Source organism: Balaenoptera physalus, assembly GCF_965194825.1.
Source record: "Balaenoptera physalus genome assembly, chromosome: 2".
NCBI lineage: Eukaryota > Metazoa > Chordata > Mammalia > Artiodactyla > Balaenopteridae > Balaenoptera > Balaenoptera physalus.
Genome location: NC_138883.1, coordinates 108,988,427 through 109,007,326, shown reverse-complemented (window position 1 = coordinate 109,007,326; position 18,900 = coordinate 108,988,427). Strand labels below are relative to the sequence as shown.

The 18,900-nt window shown below is 50.4% G+C and overlaps 1 protein-coding gene across 3 annotated transcripts in view; it reads left to right on the top strand.

Moving 5' to 3' along the window:
- The first annotated feature begins 6,944 nt into the window (after positions 1–6,944).
- The window catches only part of DAPK2 (death associated protein kinase 2), a 122,574-nt gene continuing 110,618 nt past the window's right edge, over positions 6,945–18,900 (top strand). For 2 of the 3 annotated variants that reach the window (XM_082447195.1, XM_082447193.1), the window contains exons 1-2: positions 6,945–7,050; positions 12,837–12,934. In XM_082447195.1, coding sequence (XP_082303321.1) covers positions 12,858–12,934 — 77 coding nt within the window. In that variant the 5' untranslated portion in view covers positions 6,945–7,050; positions 12,837–12,857. Of the gene's footprint in view, positions 7,051–7,083; positions 7,339–12,836; positions 12,935–18,900 lie in introns of those variants that run through there. The other variant, XM_082447194.1, reaches the window with a different exon arrangement.

Genomic DNA, 18,900 nt, shown 5'->3' with positions numbered 1-18,900 from the left:
TGTACATATTTTATCGATTAACCTAGTTTTCTTTGATCATAGAAGCAATATAGAAACAGCAAAACCAAAAAAAAGTTCAAAAAATATAAAATGAAAACTAGAAGTCTCCCTTTCCACCCACTCCAGAGTTACTCCCCAATGACAACCACTCTGAACAATCTTTAGTTTTAGTTTTTCTGCTAATTACCATAATAAATATTATGTTTTACTTTCCCCAACTTTTGATTTTGAAAAATTTCAAACTTACAGAGAAGTTGCAAGAAGAATTCACCTAGATTTATCAACTGTTCAGCTTTCCCCCACTCTACACATATACATACTCTTTTTGCTGAACCATTTGAAGAACAGTTACAAACATAATGCTATTTCTCCCCAAAACACCTCAACATGCATGACCCAAGAGGAAGGACATTCTCCTGCATAACCACCATATAAGCCTCCCACTCAGAAAACGTAGCGCTGATATGATTATGTAATAAAACATCCATATTCAGATTTCCACAATTGTCCAATCATGTCCCTTTTAACGTTTTTAAAATCCAGAATCCAATCACTCATCACACATTGCCCTGAGTTGCTATGTCTCTTCAGCCCCCTTTAATGTAGAACAGTCCTGTTTTTCTTTCACGGCGCTGATGTTTTTAAAGAGTCCAGGTGAGTTGTTTTGCAGAATGTCTCTCAGTCTGGATTTGTCTGATTGTTTCCTCATGATTAGTTTCAGCCTCTACATTTTTGGCAGGAGTACCACATAGATGATGTTATATCTTTCTTGTTCCATTTTTACTGATGTTAAATGTGGACTTTTTATTAAGGTGCTATCTGCCAGATTCCTCTGTTGTCAAAGTACCCTTTCCTCTTTGTCATTAATGAGTAAGTCTGAGGAGATACTTAGAGAACCTGTGAGCATCCTGTTCTCCAACAATGTTTCAATCAGTGCTTTTGTTTTCCTTTTTGTTTTTATTTTTGCTTTTGTTTTTTGGGGGGGGTTTGTTTGTTTGGTTTTTTTTTTTTTGGCCATGCCATGTGGCTTTTGGGATTTTAGTTCCCTGACCAGGGGTCAAACCTGTGCCCCCTGCAGTGGAAGCACAGAGTCTTAACCACCGGGCCACCAGGGAAGTCCCGCTCAATGGTTTTAATATCCAGTGACGTGCCGCGGAGTAGGAAGGCCAGCTACACGGAGGTCAGGGATCCGCCAGACGTGTGGAAGGAGACACCCGCGACTGACCAGGTCTGGCTCTGAAGTTCCTCTTCAGAGGAAGGTGGGGAAGAAATGCTTTCCTCCCATTCTTCCCTCATGGATCTACCACAGGCCTCTGATGGGTCCGACCACATTACCAGCAAAGAGAAGGATGACAGGAGAAGGCTGTGGAGAAGGAGGGCAGGGCTTGTTAACAAACACGGGAAGTGAAATCCTAGCTTCAGCTCAGCTGATGTGACTGTGCCATCTAGGAAGAGTTCTTTCCTTAGAGATGCCTTTCTACCCTGCCCCCCAGGCACTCAGGCACTTCTGGGCTCCCTTGGGGCTCTGTCTGGCTTGCCCCAGAACATGGGATTCTGGCATTTATTCCCAGGCTGTCTCCTCTGCTTGGCTTTGAGGCCCCTGGAGGGCAGGGCCTGTGCCTCATTTCTCTCAGGGCCTGGCCCAGGATGTGCACCAGGAAATGTTTGAAAAATGAATGATAGGGCACAGGTGACAGACTGTCTTAAGAGAGGGAACCATCTGTTTTGTTTTGGTCACACTGCGCAGCATGTGGGATCTTAGTTTCCTGACCAGGGATAGAACCTGCGCCCCCTGCAGTGGAAGCGCGGAGTCTTAACCACTGGACCGCCAGGGAAGTCCTGGTAACCATCTGTTTTGGGCGGGAAGCTGCCATTTGTGCCAGTGCTTTCTCAAGTATTTTGTCTGGTCCTGAGAGAAAGGTGTAATTATTCCCATTTTACAGATGAGGCAACTGAGGCTCAGAGGGGGAAGTGACTTGCCCAGAAAGTGGCTGAACAGGAATATAAATAGGCCTGTCTTATTCCTGAGCCTAGAGAAGGAGATGGTGGAATTCATAGCCCTAAAGGTGGGCACTGTTTGGGGTCCCTGGCCAAGCACCCAGTGCCCGTGTCACCAACCTCTGCCTAAACAGAAGGAGACAGCGTGTGCCTGGACCATGATCCCACCACGTGACCCCTGCTCTGGCTCAGGTGGGAGTTGAGGCAATAAATAGCAGGTGGTTTCATACCTTCAGCCCTTTGTACACACAGCTACTCCCACCTGATGTGCCGTCCTTCCCTCACCCCACCTCCTACTCTCCTGGTCCTCTTCTTTCACGTTTGAGTCAAGGCTCTCCTTCCCTTAGGCGCCTCATGATGCCTGCTGGAGTAGACCTGACACTTGACCAGGCATTAAGCCTATTCTCCCTCTACCAGCACCTAGCCCCAGGGGGTGCCCTTGAATGTTTGCAGAATCAATGGGTGCGCGCCTGTGCCCAGGAAATCCCCATTGTCCAGGGCTTCCAGGGAAAGGCAAGGCCTCCCATGCCGCAGCCCATTTCAATCTCTCCTCCCCTCCCCTGCCTTATCCTTATGGTGGGGTCAAGGCCTTGCTGAGTCCAGCCAGGCTAGAGGTGGAAGCAGCCACCTCTGTTTGCAAGAGCCAGCGGGCCTCCTGAGGGAGGAAGCAGGAAGGGCGGCCAAGTCTGCCCCACACCCTGACCCTGCCTGGCTGGGCGTGGGAGAGCAGAGGGCACAGGGCAGGGTGCATAGGGCTGGGAAGGACTGAGGAACCAGGCCACTGGCCACCATTGGGAGGAGGAGGCTTCCTGCCTGCCTTCTACCCAGGGGGCTAGCCAGCTGGGGAGGAACCGACTGTGTCCTCTCCTGGCCTGTCCTGATAGCATAAGAAAGCTGTCAGCACTGGACCCACTGTCAAGCAGCCGGCAGTCCACTCTTCATTCGACTTGTTCTGGACCTGCTCAGGGCCAGGCTGGGGATGGGTGGTGTGTAAAGATGAGTAAGATCCATTTCCTTCTCTAGGGGAGCTCACACCAGACATTTAAGGAACAATAAACATAGCAATACTCATTGAGCACTTATGGGCCAGACACTGATCCAAGTGCACACATATCCGTAACTAATGGAATGGTCACAACAACCCATGGCGATAATGAGGCACAGAGAGGTCAAGATGGTTCCCTGGGGGACTTCCCCGGCAGTCCAGTGGGTAAGACTCCGCACTTCCACTGCAGGGGGTGCCAGTTCAATCCCTGGTCAGGGAACTAAGATCCCACATGCCGCGTGGCGCTGCCAAAAAAACCCCAAAACCGAAAAACAAAACAACGAAAACCCGAGAAGGTTGCCCGGGATCACACAGTAGGTTGCTCGTTGGGATCTACCGTAGGCATCCGGCATCGGAGTCCCTGCATTTAGTCCTCTCACCGTGCATCCGCTATGCCAACCCCAGTGGCGGTTGCCCCAGCCCACACAGGCAGCATCTCAGTCCTGGCTCTGTCTCCTCATCAGCAGGTTGGTAGGCTCTGTAAACTTGCCAGGCACCAAAGTGTGCCTTAGGATATCATCACTTTCATTGCCCTTTAGTGCCCCCCATGGTTACGTCTTCCCCGTGGGCTTGTTCTCATCCTGTGGAAGCTTCAGGCTTCTGTGACTCACCAGTCTCACAGGCCGGGGGAGTGTCTTGCACAAAGCAGGTGCTCAGATGTATCTGTGGTTTGGTGGGTTGATGGAGGAGGCTTTCGTTTCCCCAGGTCTCTGGGACATGAACAAAGTGGTTCTCAGCCTATACATTGGAACCACCTGGGGAGTTTTAACCACTGCTGAAGCCCAGCTCCCACTCCCAGAGGCTCTGATGTAATTGGTGTGGGGTGCAGTCTGAGCATTAGGATTTTAAAACACTCCCAGTGTGATTCTGATGTGCATTCAGGGCTGAGAACTCCTGGAATGTAATATGTGGCAGTTATTAACTTTAATTATACATCTCTCCATCCGACATATGATTAAGTGCCAGGGACTTGGGTGCCCTTGGGGGACAATAGAAAACAAGACAGTTATGGTCCCTTACCTTGTGACATTTACATTCTAGTAATTCAATTTAACAGGCTTTACTGGGTTGGGGATGTCAGGCATTGTATGGGCACAAAGATGAACAAAGCGTTGTCCTTGACCTTGAGGAAAAGAGAACTGGACACTAATTACAACTAAAATAGAGGAAGGGGAATGCCAATTAGGTACAAACCAAGAGTGGTAGGGTTCAGGGGAGAAAGGCATCCAGAGGGCAGATCGGGGAAATTTCCATGGAAGATATGTCACCTGAGAGGGCCCTTGAGGGATGGTTTGGATTTTGTAGGATGGGATGAGGGGGTGGTGATGGAATGGCTTAAACAAAAGTATGGAGGCAGGAACAGCCAATAATCCAAGCCGGCAAGAGAGCTGGATGTGCACACACAAGAGGGAAGAGGATGTGCGTACACAGTGGGGAAATGCAGGTTGGAGCCTTAAATGCCAGGTGAGGCATTTAGAACCACGCAGGGACTGAGGCTGAGATAATTCTTAGCTCTTAATACCTGGACCTCCTCCTGACTTCATTCTGGAGTAGGTGTCCTTGCTGCCACCACCCTCAGGGTTTTCCCTTCCCTGCCCACTGCCACCTTGGTCCCATGTTCAGTGCTCAGTAGCCTGTTACTGCTCTCAGGTGAGGTTCTGATGAACTCACTCCACCCCAAGCATAAAATGCATTTCCAGATGGTACCTCCCTAGGCATTGCATTTGGCAAGTAGAGTGGAAAGAGCACCAAACTGCAAATGGGGAGGGGGCGTGGCTCTAATCCTAGCTCTGCCCCTCACCAGATGTGTGACCTTGAGCAAGTCACTTCTCTTCTTTGAGCCTCAGTTTCCTTATCTGAAAAATAACCAGGCTGGATGGGATGACTGACAGTACAACTTCCAGCTGAGACATTCTCTGACTAGTTTGCCATGTGTCAAATTCAAGAACGTCCTTTTTGCCTTGGGCAAATTAGGTACTAAGCATGAGACTCAGAGGGGGAAGGGATGGAGAGGCTACATGTAGGTGCTCCGCAGTCTCGCCTGAGCCCAGCCTTGGATTCATCATAGCACAGGCACCGGCCGTGTGAAGGAAGAAGGCTTCAGATGATTCCAGCCCCCAGCCATTCAAGTCACTCCCACCCACTGAAGTCTCCCCATTTGAAACCCCAGACATCGTGGAGCAGAGATAAGCCATACGTGCCGTGCACTCTCTGTGTTTCTGACCCTCAAGGCATGAGCCTAACAAAATTGTTTCATGCCACCAGGCTGGGGTGGTTTGTTACACAGCAATAGATAACTAGAAATGGGGGAGGAGGTTTGAGGATGGTCTGAGGATGAAGGGCCTCCTTATGCTGGTGAAACCTCACCAGTGGTTGTCCTCCGGTGGCCACTGACTTGGAGAGCCACCTCTGGTCTTGGATATTACTCTACTCAAGGTAGCCTGGTGCTCTTGGGAGAGGTGGCTCAAAGCCTGCACTGCCCTGGAATGTTGTCAAGTTTATGAACAAGGAAGCACCGGTATCTTTCTAGAGGCTGTCACAGACTCTGAAGCACCAGTCAGCTGGGGAGTGGGAGAGGGCTGGTTGATCTGTACATCTCAGTACCCCAGTGTCGGGAAAGGCTAAAGAGGGGACGAGGGGTTGCTCACACAGGTAGAGGTCCTCCAGGTGCATCTTACACATTCTGTCTCATTTTAGTCCCACAATAGCTCCATTAGATGCTGTAAGGAGTGTTTACCTACTTTACTGATGAAGAATAAGGTCAGATGCCATGCGCAAGACTATACCCACACCGGGAACGGCAGAGCAGAGCTTTGAACCAAATGCAGGACTCTGAACCTATCACCCTTTCCTCTCGGACTGTCTTGAGGAGTGCCCTGGATGAATTAGGGATGGAGGCTCTGGGAAGGGGCCTTCATTTATTCTCCCTAAACAGCCTCTTGTCTTGAAATAAGACCACTGAACTTGACTTACATTCTGTTTCCATGTCCTTCCACCACCCCCTCCACTCTCATTCCTTTTTCCTCCCGGGATTTTTGGCAGAAGGAAGAGAGGAGCGCTCCACTCCCAAGTCTTTCATTAGGGAAGCCTTGATGGTGATGTGAGGCTTCACCAACGTGCCAGGCAGGGCTGGGGGCACGCAAGCCAGGCTGCTCCCAAGTGTGGGTGGGGATATGGGGATGGGGTGGGGTGGTGAGGAGGGGAGTGTCCCTACCCCTCACAACAACCCATGGGGATAATGAGGCACAGAGAGATCAGGATGGTTCCCTGGGGGACTTCCCCGGAAGTCCAGTGGTTAAGATTCCGCACTTCCACTGCAGGGGGTGCGGGTTCAATCCCTGGTCAGGGAACTAAGATCCCACATGCCGCGTGGCGCTGCCAAAAAAACCAAAAACCGAAAAACAAAACTGTGAACCGTGGATGGTGAAGTTTCCAGAAGAATCTGTCCGTTGTCGGAGCACTCTGACTGGGAGCGAGGAAGGGGCATATTCCCTGGTGGGACTTCCTCTTTCACGGTGGAAGCGGGGGACAAGGAGATACCACTTTCTGAGTGATCATGCCAGGCTGTATCAAGCGTATCAGCTCATTTAAATCAGTTTCCAGATTAGGCTTGGAGAGGTTAGCTGACTTTTCCAAGGCCCCACATCATGTAAGCGGCAGAGCCCGAGAAGACGCCAGGTCTTGCCACTGGCTCTCGCCCCCTCTCCTGGGAACCTCAAGGCCCAGGAGGTGCCCGCTCCGACCTGGCAGTCTCGGCCCTCACCCGGGGGCTGTCCTGAGGGGACTCCCGGTAGGGGGCGCTCCGAGCGCCGTCTCGGGCCTCCGGGTGCGCCTCCAGCCGGCGCCTGGGACGGGACCGGCCGCCCCGCCCTCTCGGCTCCTCCGCGGCTCTGCGGGCAGGCGGGCGCCCACCGCGCAGGGAGCCGAGCCGAGCAGACAGCAGCGCGGCCGGCCGCGCTCCCCGTGCCTACCGCGCCTCCACGCCCGGCGCCGCGCAGCCTCCCGCCGTGAGTAGCGCCCGTCTGCGGGCTCGACGGGCGGGACAGGGCGCGCGGCTCGGGGCTGGGGCTAGCGGGGGCAAATTGCTCCGGGGCAAGTCAGCGGCCCGGTCCCTGACGCCGCCCCCGGGTATGGCCGGCCTTCGCCTTGGGTGCTCTGGCCGGCCCTGGACCTCAGGGACTGCCCGCTGGGCCCCTAGGGCTCGCTCCGAAGTCTGGCACTTTGACCCGAGGAACCGGCTGGGAGCGGCGGGCAGACCTGGCGCCTAGGGAGTATGGGAGACAGACTTCCCTCAAGTTAGGACCCCTTGACGCGGGGGAGGGCCCCAGATTTACGGGAGGAGAGGGCCCAGATCTTTTCAGCATCATCTGCTTCGCATACCTCCTTCTCGCCCTCGTGCGAAGAGGTGATGCGAGGAGAGGAGGCTGCTGCGTACCGAGTCAGCTTTCTCTGTGGCAGAATGAAGCTGTGGTCCCAGTCGCGAGCCTGGGCTGGGGCAGAGTTAGGGTGGGCAGCGGGGCAGCCAGTTGCTCTGCGGCAGGCTGGGGTTTCGACCCCAGCATAGGAGGGTGTTGTCAACGGTTTACCCGACTATGGTTCAGGCATTGTGGATGTTTCATGGCATGTGTGGGTCTGCCTGAGCCTCACTGTAACTCTGCAAGGTGGAAATTAGTCTTCTCACTTTGGGAGGCAGAGGAGGCCCAGAGCCGTAAGCGTTGAGGCCAGGCAGGTGGTAGGTTAGGAGTGTACACTGGAAGAGAGGATGCATAGCTGCTGCCTCACTGGCAGGTGGGAAGGTTGCTGGGGGCGGGTGGCCCCCGACACCTTGTACTCAAGAATCCGGTGGGAGGCAGCTGGGGGCCGCTGCTGTGGTTTCTGACATTGTATTTCTCAGCTGCCTCTGGGTAAGGTATTCCTGGGAGAGCCCTGGTGACTGAGGGGTACTGGTACGTTGGCCTCTTCACGATTTCCTCCGGAGTCCTGTTCTTCCCCAAACCACCCATCTCCCAAGATGTGTTTTTAGCACCTGAAGTGGCCCCATTCGGCAGCTTTGGGAGAGGCTTGGGCAGGGGGTGCAGGGGTGTGTGGATTTGAGTGGGTGTGTGCTGGCCTGGGACGAGTTTCCCACTGGCAGGAAGAAGACCTGAACTGACCCTGACCCTCTCCCTAGGGCCTCCCTAGTTGTTTGTTAGATGTGGGGGGTGACCAAGCAGGCTGCCCAGGGGAGCTGGTCCTTTACCAGGAAGACAGTTTTCTCATGTCAGCTTAGGCAGGTGGCTGATCTTCTCTGAGCCCCAGCTTCCTCATCAGAGATCAGGGTGGGTCAAAGCCTCCAATGCATGGAGGGACACTGTAATGCTGGGTGCCCCTCCCTTCTTTTGGCAGCCTCCTCCTGAATGTGATGGGGGGGTGGTGTAAGGGGGGAATCATGGTCCCATTTCACAGACTTGCACTGGGTGAGGATCTCTGAGAGTTCAGCTGGGTGAGCTGGGGCCCATGGGGGAGGGGCTTAGTAGGGTTGAAAGTTCCTTATGGGATGATCCTCCAGCCCTGGAGGCCTCCTCCCAGGTTGTCCCTCAGGAGGCCACCGACTTCGTAACCCTCGTGCCACCATTGGAGGGTTGAGGGTACTGTCAGTGGAAGCTGGGGGAAGAGCAGCTGGAGTGGGCTAGCTGTGTGACTTTTAGCAAGTCCTTTCCCCCATCTGGACCTCAGTTTCCTCCTCTTGTAAAACAAGTGGGTTTGACCAGACAGCAGTGGTTTTCAAACTCCTCCCACCCATGAATTCTTACACAGAACCCCAACATATGGTGTAGATAAAGTGGAACTTCTCTGGCTCCCCTTCCTCATGCTGGCGGCTCCTGAGCAGAGTCTAAAAATCCCCTAGATGTTCTTAGAGATCTCTTTTTGTGAGGTTTTAGGAAATCTGTGTTAACCTTTCAGAAGTGTTGCCTAGTATTAGGGTTGGGGGCAGGAATGTGAATTCTAGAGATTCCATTAAGAGAAATGTAGGCATTAAGATGGGCCTCAACCATGGAATGTCTGGAGCCGATGGCCTGTGCCCCTGGCCAAAAGTTGTAGCTGTGCCCTCTGCCATGTGGTTTCATCTTTTCAGGGCCAGAAAGGTGCCTGTATCTCTGGGTCCTTCTCTGGGTCCTAGTTGGTGACTGTAATTCCACCTCAGAATGTCTTCCCTTTAGTTTCATGTTTCTAAACTGGTAAAATGCAAATTCATCTTCGGGAGAGATGTTATGAAGGGGCTTTGAGCTGTTATCAACTGCTTTTACCTGATGAGCTTTCTGAGCAGCAGCCTTGAGAAAGACAGCTGGGGCACTAAATTTAAATCAGCCAACATTCATGGAGTGCCTGCTGTGTACCAGCTACCACAAGGGGACAGAGGTGAGAATGTCACAGCTCCTGCCCTCGTGAGGCTCCAAGACCATAGGCAGGAGGGAAGGAACTCACATTTGTTGGAACCATCCAAGGACTATTAAAAACACTTTACATATGTTATCTCATTTGTCCAGTAGATATTAGACTCATGGTTTAATTATGTAAAATTTTGATTGCATACAAAATAAGTGTACATACCATCAAGAAACAGCATTGCCAGCACCCAGAAACCTCCTTGTGTCCCCTTCCAGGCACAACCCCTGACCCAGGCGTAACCACTATTATGACTTCTAGCACCACAGATTTGTTTTACCTAAAGGGAATCACACAGTCTGTAGTCTTTTGTGTCTGGTTTTTTTCATTCAACATTATGTTTGTGAGTTTCATCCACATTGTTGCAGGGAGCAGTAGTTCACTTTTTCTCATTGTTGTATAATAATTTCATTGTATGGGTATAACTCAATGTATTTATCCATTCTTCTGTTGATGGCCATTTGGTTGTTTCCAATTTTTAGTTATTACTGATAGTGCTGCTGTGAACGTTCTAACGTGGACCATTTTGGAAAACATCTGCATGCGTTTCTCTTAGGTATGTCCATAGAAACTGCCCAATAGTTTTCCAAAGTAGTCCCAGTGAATACTCTCCCTAGCAGTTTTGAGAGTTCTCCAAATATTCACTAACACTAGGCATTGTCTAGACTCATTTTCTATGTAAGTAATTTGAAGCTCAGAAAAGTTGTCTTGTGCTGTTTGCTAGTAAGTAGCAGAGCTGGGATATGAACCCAGGCCTGTGTGCCTGTGGAACCTGTACTCTCTCCCTCTGGGTTACACATTGACATAGATTATGAAATAAGGCAGAACGTGATAAGCTCTAACCCTAAAAATGTGTGAAGAGCCCTCTTTGGGAATTTAAAGAGGTAGAGAGTTTTAATCTGTTTTGGCAAGAAAAAGGGTCATGGAGGCTCATAGAGATGGTAGCATTTGAGCCTGGCTTTGTGGGAAGGGAACAGTTTTGCTAGGAGGGCTCTCCAGGTGCCCCCCCTAACCCCCTGAAGAGGGCCCAACTTGAGCTGGGGTGTGGCAGGGGTGAAAGTTTTGGGGGAATGGGAAAGGTCTACTTTCGCCTGTAATATAGGATTTATGGGGGAGGGGGCTATGCTGAAATGGTGAGTTGGGGCCAAACTGGTGGGCCTAGTTTGAGCTTAGGGGGCTCCCCTGGCCCCCAAGTTTTGGTCACTCAGGATGTGGAGCACAAGGCGGGGGCTCATTGTTTTCTGGGGAGGTGGGGCTTCTTCAAATCCAGCTCAGCTCCTGATAGCGAATGCAGCTGGCCTCTTGCCGAATGGAGGATCATAGCTGTTCCTGGGACCATTCTCAGGGTATCTGCCAACAGAATTTTTTTGGAGTTTTCTGCTTCCATCTAGCTGTGGGAAATTAGTAGCTACTCTCACCTCCACCCCCAGGATCTGACCCAAATGGTTTATTTGGAAGTATTTTTTCAGCAAAAAGAAGATGATAGATAGCAGTCCTGCCCCACTCAGTGCTAGTCTCGGGAGGTTTGCCAGGAATGGGGTGGGTGGGGGCGAAGGGGGCCAAACTTCTGATTCTGATCAAGGCAAACTTGCCAGGAGGATCCCAGTACCTTTTCCTCAGAAGGGAACAGACTTGGTGTCTCAATGGCTGTGGGAAGCAGAAACACAAACAATGGGCTGGAGTGAGTCAAGTAACAATAATAATCATCGTTCTTATTTGCCCAGCAGTTTATGTCCTTATCACAATGGGTCCTCACATGGATGTGTGAAGTATGTGATATAGACGTGATCACCCCAGTTTACAGAGGAGGGGAATTGAATCCCAGAGAGGGTGCCAATGTGCTATGGGTCACATGGCTAATATACACCCAGATTAGCCTAGAACCGGGGACCCTGGAGCCTGCTTTTCTCAGGATTCCATGCTTGCCAGGCCCTGGCTGAGCATGGAGTGAAGACCAAGCAGGGAGGAGGATGTGTGTGATGCACAGGCAGGAGGTTGGCAGGCGGCCCTGAGAGTAAGGCCTGTGAGCCAGTCAGGCCAGCTCTGCCTGGAGGTCTTCAGGGATGTGTGTGACTCGATGGAAGGGAGGGAGGCAGGTAGCATGTTGCTACCAGAGCTCTGGTTTGTAGGGGGCAGAGGTGGAGGAAAGAGGGTGAAATGTATACATCACCTGAGAGTTAGAACAGCTTCAGCCACTTGGCACTGATGACACGTGCCCTTATGTAATGGTGCCTCCACCCAGCCTGGTGAAAACAGTCTTTTGGGGCTCATGGGGCCCGGCCGTGGTTGGTATCTGATTGCCAGGCAGAAGAAAAGCTGCCAGCACTAGCCAAAATGAGCTCTGAGAGACCTTTGCTAATGACTCTTGAAAGATGCATCCACAGGTAGCTGGTTTTATCTTTGTGATGTGCAGGCTGTGTCCTGGGCCCTGCCCTCGGGGTGCTGTCCAGGGTGGCATGTGGCTGTCCCAGGAATGGGTGAGCTCCTTAGGGCAGGAAGATCCCAAGGGAGGATGCAGACAGTCTCTTCTGGTGGAGTGGTGAGCGCTCTGCGTGGTTCAGGGTAGTCCTGTGGTTCTCACTAAGGTGCCCTGGGTAGGCAGAGTTAGCTCCATTTTACAGATGAGGAAACAGCCTCCTTCCTCTGACAAGAGATGAGGCCATAGAGCTAGTTGTGGGCAAAATTGCAACTAGAACCTCAGGCTCCTAACTCCTGGTGCCTACTGTAATTTATCACACCACTCCCAGCCATCTTTCCCTTAGGGTGATGAGTGAGAGAGTTTGAAATCAGTTCAGACTCCAAATTGGGTGGCACAATGCCTGTAGGAGCTGAGGTCATGCACATCCCTTACCTCTCTACTGCATTTTGTAGTTTATAAAATTAATATCCTGATTTGCAGTGGTGTTTACAGTACTAATCCCTTTTACAGATGAGGAAGTTAAGACTCTGCAGTGTAAATGACGTAGGCAACTGTGGGACTTGAACCTGGAACTTCTGACTCAAAAACGAGTTCTGTTTTTCCTGCATCACAGCTCCCTCTTTTCTCAGTAGACCTGAATTTCATGAGAACAAATTGCCGAAGTTGCCCATGGCCCTGTTTCTCTGAACTTGTTCAGAGCAGATCTGAAGAAGTGAGGAGGGCTATTTTTCTGTCTCCTTAACAAACGTGATTAATATAAATCAAATAAGAATCGTACATCATTGGTCACAGGTGAGGAAAGGCTTGATCAAGGCTGTTCTTGAGGAACGAGGGCTGTGGGTTATCCTTAAGTTATTAGCTCCCACGCAGCCAATTACTTTTGGGCCTAGATTCACGCTGCTACCAATTGACACGTCTGTCCTAAGCTCAGGTTTTTTCATGTTTCAGGGCTGTACGCTCCAGGCCTCAATGAGGAGCCCAAACATGGAGACATTCAAGCAGCAGAAGGTGGAGGACTTCTATGACATCGGGGAGGAGCTGGGGAGGTAAGTGGCTGTGAGAGGTGTGCTGGTCAGTAGATCTTGTAGGTCATGGGCTTGTCACAGCACTCGTGGGAAGCTTTAAAAACAGTCCTGAGGTTTATTCATCTTCACGGGTGCCTCTGCAAGTAATCATCTCTCTGGAAATGAAGACTTGCCAGCAGAAGGGACTAGAATTGCTGAGTTCCGTGTTTTCAGTATAACCTGGCTGACAGTTAACGGCGAATCTCAATGATTCTTGTCGTATCTGTTCCTTTGCTCCCAAAATCCTCCCCAGGCTTTGGACTGAGATATGACCTGTTGGTTTTCTTCTCCGAATCCCACTTGGGATTCTCCGCGGCTCCCAGGTTTTTTTTTTTAATGTTTATTTATTTATTTAACTGTGCCAGGTCTTAGTTGAGGCATGTGGGCTCTTAGTTGCAGCATGTGGGATCTAGTTCCCTGACCAGGGATGGAACCCGGGCCCCCTGCATTGGGAGCATGGAGTCTTAACTACTGGACCACCAGGGAAGTCCCTCCACAGCTCTCAGGATTTTGTTCTGTAAGCTCAGAGCCTGAGTGGGAGGTGAAATCATCCTCCTGAAAATGGCTTTAGATTGAGTGAGAAGCCACACGAGCCTAGTTGTGAAGGTTCCTCCGATCTGAGTTATTGGGTGCATTTTCAGGTTTGCTAAACCCACAACACAGACAGGAGTAAACTCAGATCTGAAAATAGTTACTGTCTGGAGAGAAATGAAGATTTTCTGAAGCTCTCTTCTTGCTTCTCATTTGTAACAACTGCTAGTATCTAGGTGGTATTTTAATGATTACAGAACACCAGTCTTGGAGTTTGAGTCTCACAGCAATTCATGAAATGGGAATTATTTTTACTCTTATTTTTCTTGAGGAAACTGTGGTCCAGAGAGTTTAAGCAAGTTGCCCCAAGTTGCTCAGCGAGCAAGTGACATGGCCAACGTCTGGCCAGTCCAGTCTGTACCTGCACACCTGTCATGCTCTCTCCGGTGCACACGGTTCTTGCACACTCACACATACTTGCAGTACACCCGGCCCAACCCCTCCACACACCCAGCAGAGTAAAAATCTGGGGGTTCAGGGCCTTCACTGTATCCATGATGCACAACAGGAGCCTTTCCCTTTAAAGAGCTCCTGTGTCAGGACTAATTCTCTTACTTTCTTTTCTTCTCTTTTGTTTATTTTTTGCAAATATATGTATATATTTATTTCCTTTTATTTTAAGCACACTGAATTTATAGGTTAGTGTTTTAATACAGTTTTAAATATTACATCTTAATGTATCATACAGGTTTGCTCATGTCATTAAATATTTTAAATGCAATTTTATATTCCCTTGTATATGCATGCCTCAATTATTCAGCCATTTCCCCTACTGTTAAAAATATGCAGTTTCCATTTATTTTTTAAAATTTTCATTGCTAAAGCTATAGTGAACATCCCTTAACAGAAATTTCTGATCCTGTTTTTGATTGTTTCCTTAAGATAGATAACTAGAAGTTGGGTCACTGGGTACTTTTATTTTTAAAGAAAAACTAGAAAGAACTTCAAAGCCAGAGGAGCCTTACTCAGAGAAGAATGGAAAGTGCAGTTATGGGAATTCCCTGGTGGTCCAGTGGTTAGGACTCGGTGCTTTCACTGCCGGGCCGGGTTCAATCCCTGGTCAGGGAACTAAGAACTAAGATCCTGCAAGCCATGTGGTGACGCCAGAAAAAAGAAAGTGCAGTTTCTTCAAGTCTGGGGAGTGCTTGTCCTGCTTGACTGGATGGGTCAAGAAGCAAGTGTCTGCAGAGTCCCAGAGTGTCCCAGAGGGGGAGATTCCTCAGCCTTCTGTCTGGGCCATTGCCACTGGCAATCCGGGGCCTGTGAAGGGCTGGGAAGAGGCTGGAGGGTGGTCAGCTGGACTCTGCCTCTGAGTGAGAAGTGAGGTTCTCTTCGCCTCCGGTGCTTCTCCTGAACTTGGTGATGCCGGGGGCAAAGTGGCACCCTTAGCCACAGACCTTGGCAGGCCCTGCCAGTGACTTTTAATTCGATGGGCCCATGTTGGCCATGTCCTGTGTGTAAGGGTCTGTGCTAAGTGCTCTGGGTACAGAGGTGAGCATGACACGGGGAGTCTTTGCCCTCCTGGAGCTCCAGCCTGGCTGTAGGGGCAGCTGTGCACATAACGAGGGCAGCGTTGCATGGGACTGTGTCGGGTGGGCTGAGAGCTGAGAAGTCAGGAATGGGGGGGGGGTGGGCTCTGAAGAAGGAAGTAGTCGTTTCCCGTGGAATTCATCTGTTATTCCTTCTTAGTCCTGTCTCTCCCCCATTCCATATCTCAGAGCTATTAGAACTGGCAGAGACCTCATGCTCTGGGGTCCTCCATCTACAACAGGGTGCGAAGGCCCCAGGTACCTCACAGCCTGGGGAGCCTTGGAGGAACCTCCCGCCCGCCCCCCGGCACCTGCAACTTTTCTAAGGTTCTAAGGTGCTGGCTGGACATAGGGTGAGTAAGAGGCAACAAAGGCCTGAGGCCTTGGGAATGGCTTGTCGTCCTAGGATTTGTGGTCTAGAGCAGGGGTCCCCAACCCCTGGTACCGGTCCACAGCCTGTTAGGAACCGGGCCGCACAGCAGGAGGTGAGCAGCAGGCAAGTGAGCGAAGCTTCATCTGCTGCCCCCCATGGCTCTCATTACCGCCTGAGCCATCCCCCCTCCCCGTCCGTGGAAAAATCATCTTCCACGAAAACGGTCCCTGGTGCCAAAAAGGTTGGGGACCGCTGGTCTAGAGGTCCGGTGAGCTGGAAGGCCTTTAGAGGTCTTTCTTCCAAGACCCTCGTCGGACAGTTGAGGAAACTGAGGCTCAGAGAGGGGAAGGGTCTTGCCGGGGGCCATAAACAGGTTGGAACTAGAGCTGCCTTCAGATGACTGCTGGGCTTCAGAAGGGGCAGTGATATCTGTCTCTCCTCCTCTCTTCTTCACGTAACACACTATTGCGGGCGTACCTCGTGCCAGGCGTTGTCCGAGGCAGCAACGAACAAAATCGATGTTCCTGTCCTCTTGCAGCTTGTGTTCCATTGGTGGAGAAAGACACGGGACAAGTGATTGAGGGATCACAAAAGGACAAGTCACTATAGAGTGTGTGATGGGCTGTGAAAGGAGGGAGCGGGATGCTCTGAGAGAGAATAGGGGATGTAGTTTGCTCTGGGTGGCTGGGGAACTGCTCCGAGGAAGTGGCTGAGGGTAAATGCGCAGGCAGGGGAAGCAGCCTGGATGCGGGCCCCGAGGTGGGGAGAGCCTGGGACCTGAGCTGCTGGCAGGAGGCCAGTGTGGCCGTGGAACGTGAGCTGGGGGCAAGCAGTGCTAGATGAGGTGGGATATATAGCTAGAGGCCAGACCCAGCCTGCGAGATCTCTGCCAACACAGACTGGTGGAGAGATTTGGCCTTTGGGGACACACAGTTTGAGGTCTGGGTCCCTTTCCTAGCTGTGCAACCTTAGGACAACTTACTTGACCTCTCTGAGCCTGAGGTTTTTTTTTTTACCTGTAAGATAGGAATAATAACAGTAGCTACCTCGTGGTTGTGGGGATTAAATGGGATGCTGAGTCTGCGGTGTCCCTCACAGAGCTGGGCGCAGGGCAAGTGTTCAGTGAACAAGAGCTTCTGGCCTTTGAAGTAAGTTTGGGTGTCAAGGCCCCGTCTCCCACTTCTAGAGCCTCCCAGGAGGACAGTGTGGGTCTCTGCAGGAGGAACAGCAGGAGGGGTTGTTCTTATGTCTGGGAGGAGCTTTACGTAAACCCGCTTCCTCGGCTCTCTGTGAGCACCTTCACCTAGACTCAGGGCTGTCTCACTGACTTTAGCTCCTCCTTAAGTCCTTACTATGCAAAAATGAAAATGAGTGAGAGTCACTTTTCATTTTTCTACCTGTAATGACAGATGGAGCTCACGCAAACATCAGGCTGAACGAAGGAAGCCAGATTCAAAAGAGCCCATACGGTATAATTCCATTTGTGTCAAATTCAAGACAGGCAAAATGAATCCCCGGTGCTAGAAATCAGAATAGTGGTTATTCTTGAGGGACTAGTGACTGAAAGGGGGCATGAGAGGGATTTCTGGGGGACAGGTATCGTTCTGTTTCTTGATCTGGGTGCCTGTTTCACTGATGTGTTCATTTCCTGAAAATACATTAAGCCATACTTGTATATGTACATTTTCTTGCAGGTATATTGTATCTGAACTAAAACTATACATTAACAAACAAGGAATCTTTAAGTCTACTCCCTGCCCTGGTCTGGTCCCTGAAGGACATGTTTCTGATGCCTTTGGAGGCCTTGTATGTCCTTACCCTACAAATAAGAGAACATCTGTGAGAAAAGCTGCAGAATCCAGCTTTGGATGTGGACATCATGCCCTGGCCTGAGAGTCTTGGGCACGGCTGGGGCCCACCTGGCCCTGCGCATCTCACCTGATTTTCTGGCTCACATTTCGGCACCAGCCTGCTGAGGATGCTGGAGGTTATCGGCTGTTTCTGGGAACAGTTGGAGAAATGCTGGCCTGCCGCTTCTGGCCCCTCCCAGCCTGGGTAGCCACTGTAGGGCAGAGCAAGGCTCATAAAGAGAAACCCATCTAACCCCTCATTTTATAGATGAGGCTAAGACCAGAGAGGGGAAGTGGCTTGTCCAAGGTCACACGGTGAACAGGTGCTAGACCAGGGTGGGCACTGGTGGTCTGACTCCTACTCTAGGGCTCTGGCCGCCACACCATAAGGACCCACAAAGCACAAACTTATTTTTCTCTTTAATTTGACTGCTTTTGGGGAGTGGGAGAGAATATATGGTAGGGTAGTCTTTTTTCTTTTGACCTTGAGGGTAGGGTAGCAGGGTCAGAGTCAGAAAGGTGAGCATTTGGGAAGGATTAATGTTCCCTGGGGAAGGGTGTTGGTGGATAGGCCCAATGATGACTACTGTGTGTCTAAGGGTACAAGGTAATTTAATGTAAGCAGCGTATAATGATCAGTGGTTTCTTCTTTCCTATGCTTATATTACTTCACTTAGATTTTTAAATTATTAGATGAACATAAAATCATAAAATGTTACTGTTGAACTGGATCTCAACAAGAATTTAGTCCAGATCTCCATTTTATAGACAAGAAAAGTGAGGCCCAGAGAGGGGAGGTGATTTGTCCAAAGTCACAGAGGCAGCAATACAGGAGCTGAAACTTAAAGAAGCTTTTCAACTACACTGTGCTGGTTTAAACAAACAGAGGAAAACCTCTCTATGTGTAAATTCAACTTTTATCCACAGCCCTCACCTCTCTCAGGGAGCCTATCTCACCATTCATTACCCCACACATCCCATCATAACCTCCCCAGCTCCCCTGGTGAAGATAGAGGCCAGAAGCCCTGCTACGTACAGGAGGCTCTCATGTGCAAGGCACACTGCTAGGAACTTAACCTGCAGAATCCCCTTTTATAGGGACAGGAGCCTTGGGCCGTGGAAGGAGCCACTGTTCTCAAGCCTCACCCTTCCTAAACAGGCTGAGGAATTCCTTGGGACAGCTGCCTGTCAGACCTGAGCCTCCCAATGGGGTCCTCTGTGGTTAAGATCACCCACCACACATGCAGCTTAGCCAGGGCAACTTCTTTTGGGAGATAAACAAAAACCTCCAGGAAATGTGTAGAACTCAGGTGTACCCAGGCTGGGTTCTCTATAGCCCAGTCTAGCCACAAAGCTCTATAGAAAACAGTAATAATAGGTGTTTGGATTTGCCTGTCTCTGTCCTTGGGAAAAAGCGTTTCCAAGATGAACTCGGAGGCGAAAGTGGTTTTATTATTTCTTTTTAAATTAAAAAAATTTTTTTTATTGTGGAAGTAATGCATGGCATATATCATAAACTTATGAAAAGTTAGAGTAGAACTCCCTCTGTCCTCCCTCTAAGTCTCACATCCACAGGTAGACTTTGATGATAATTGTCTTCTGTTG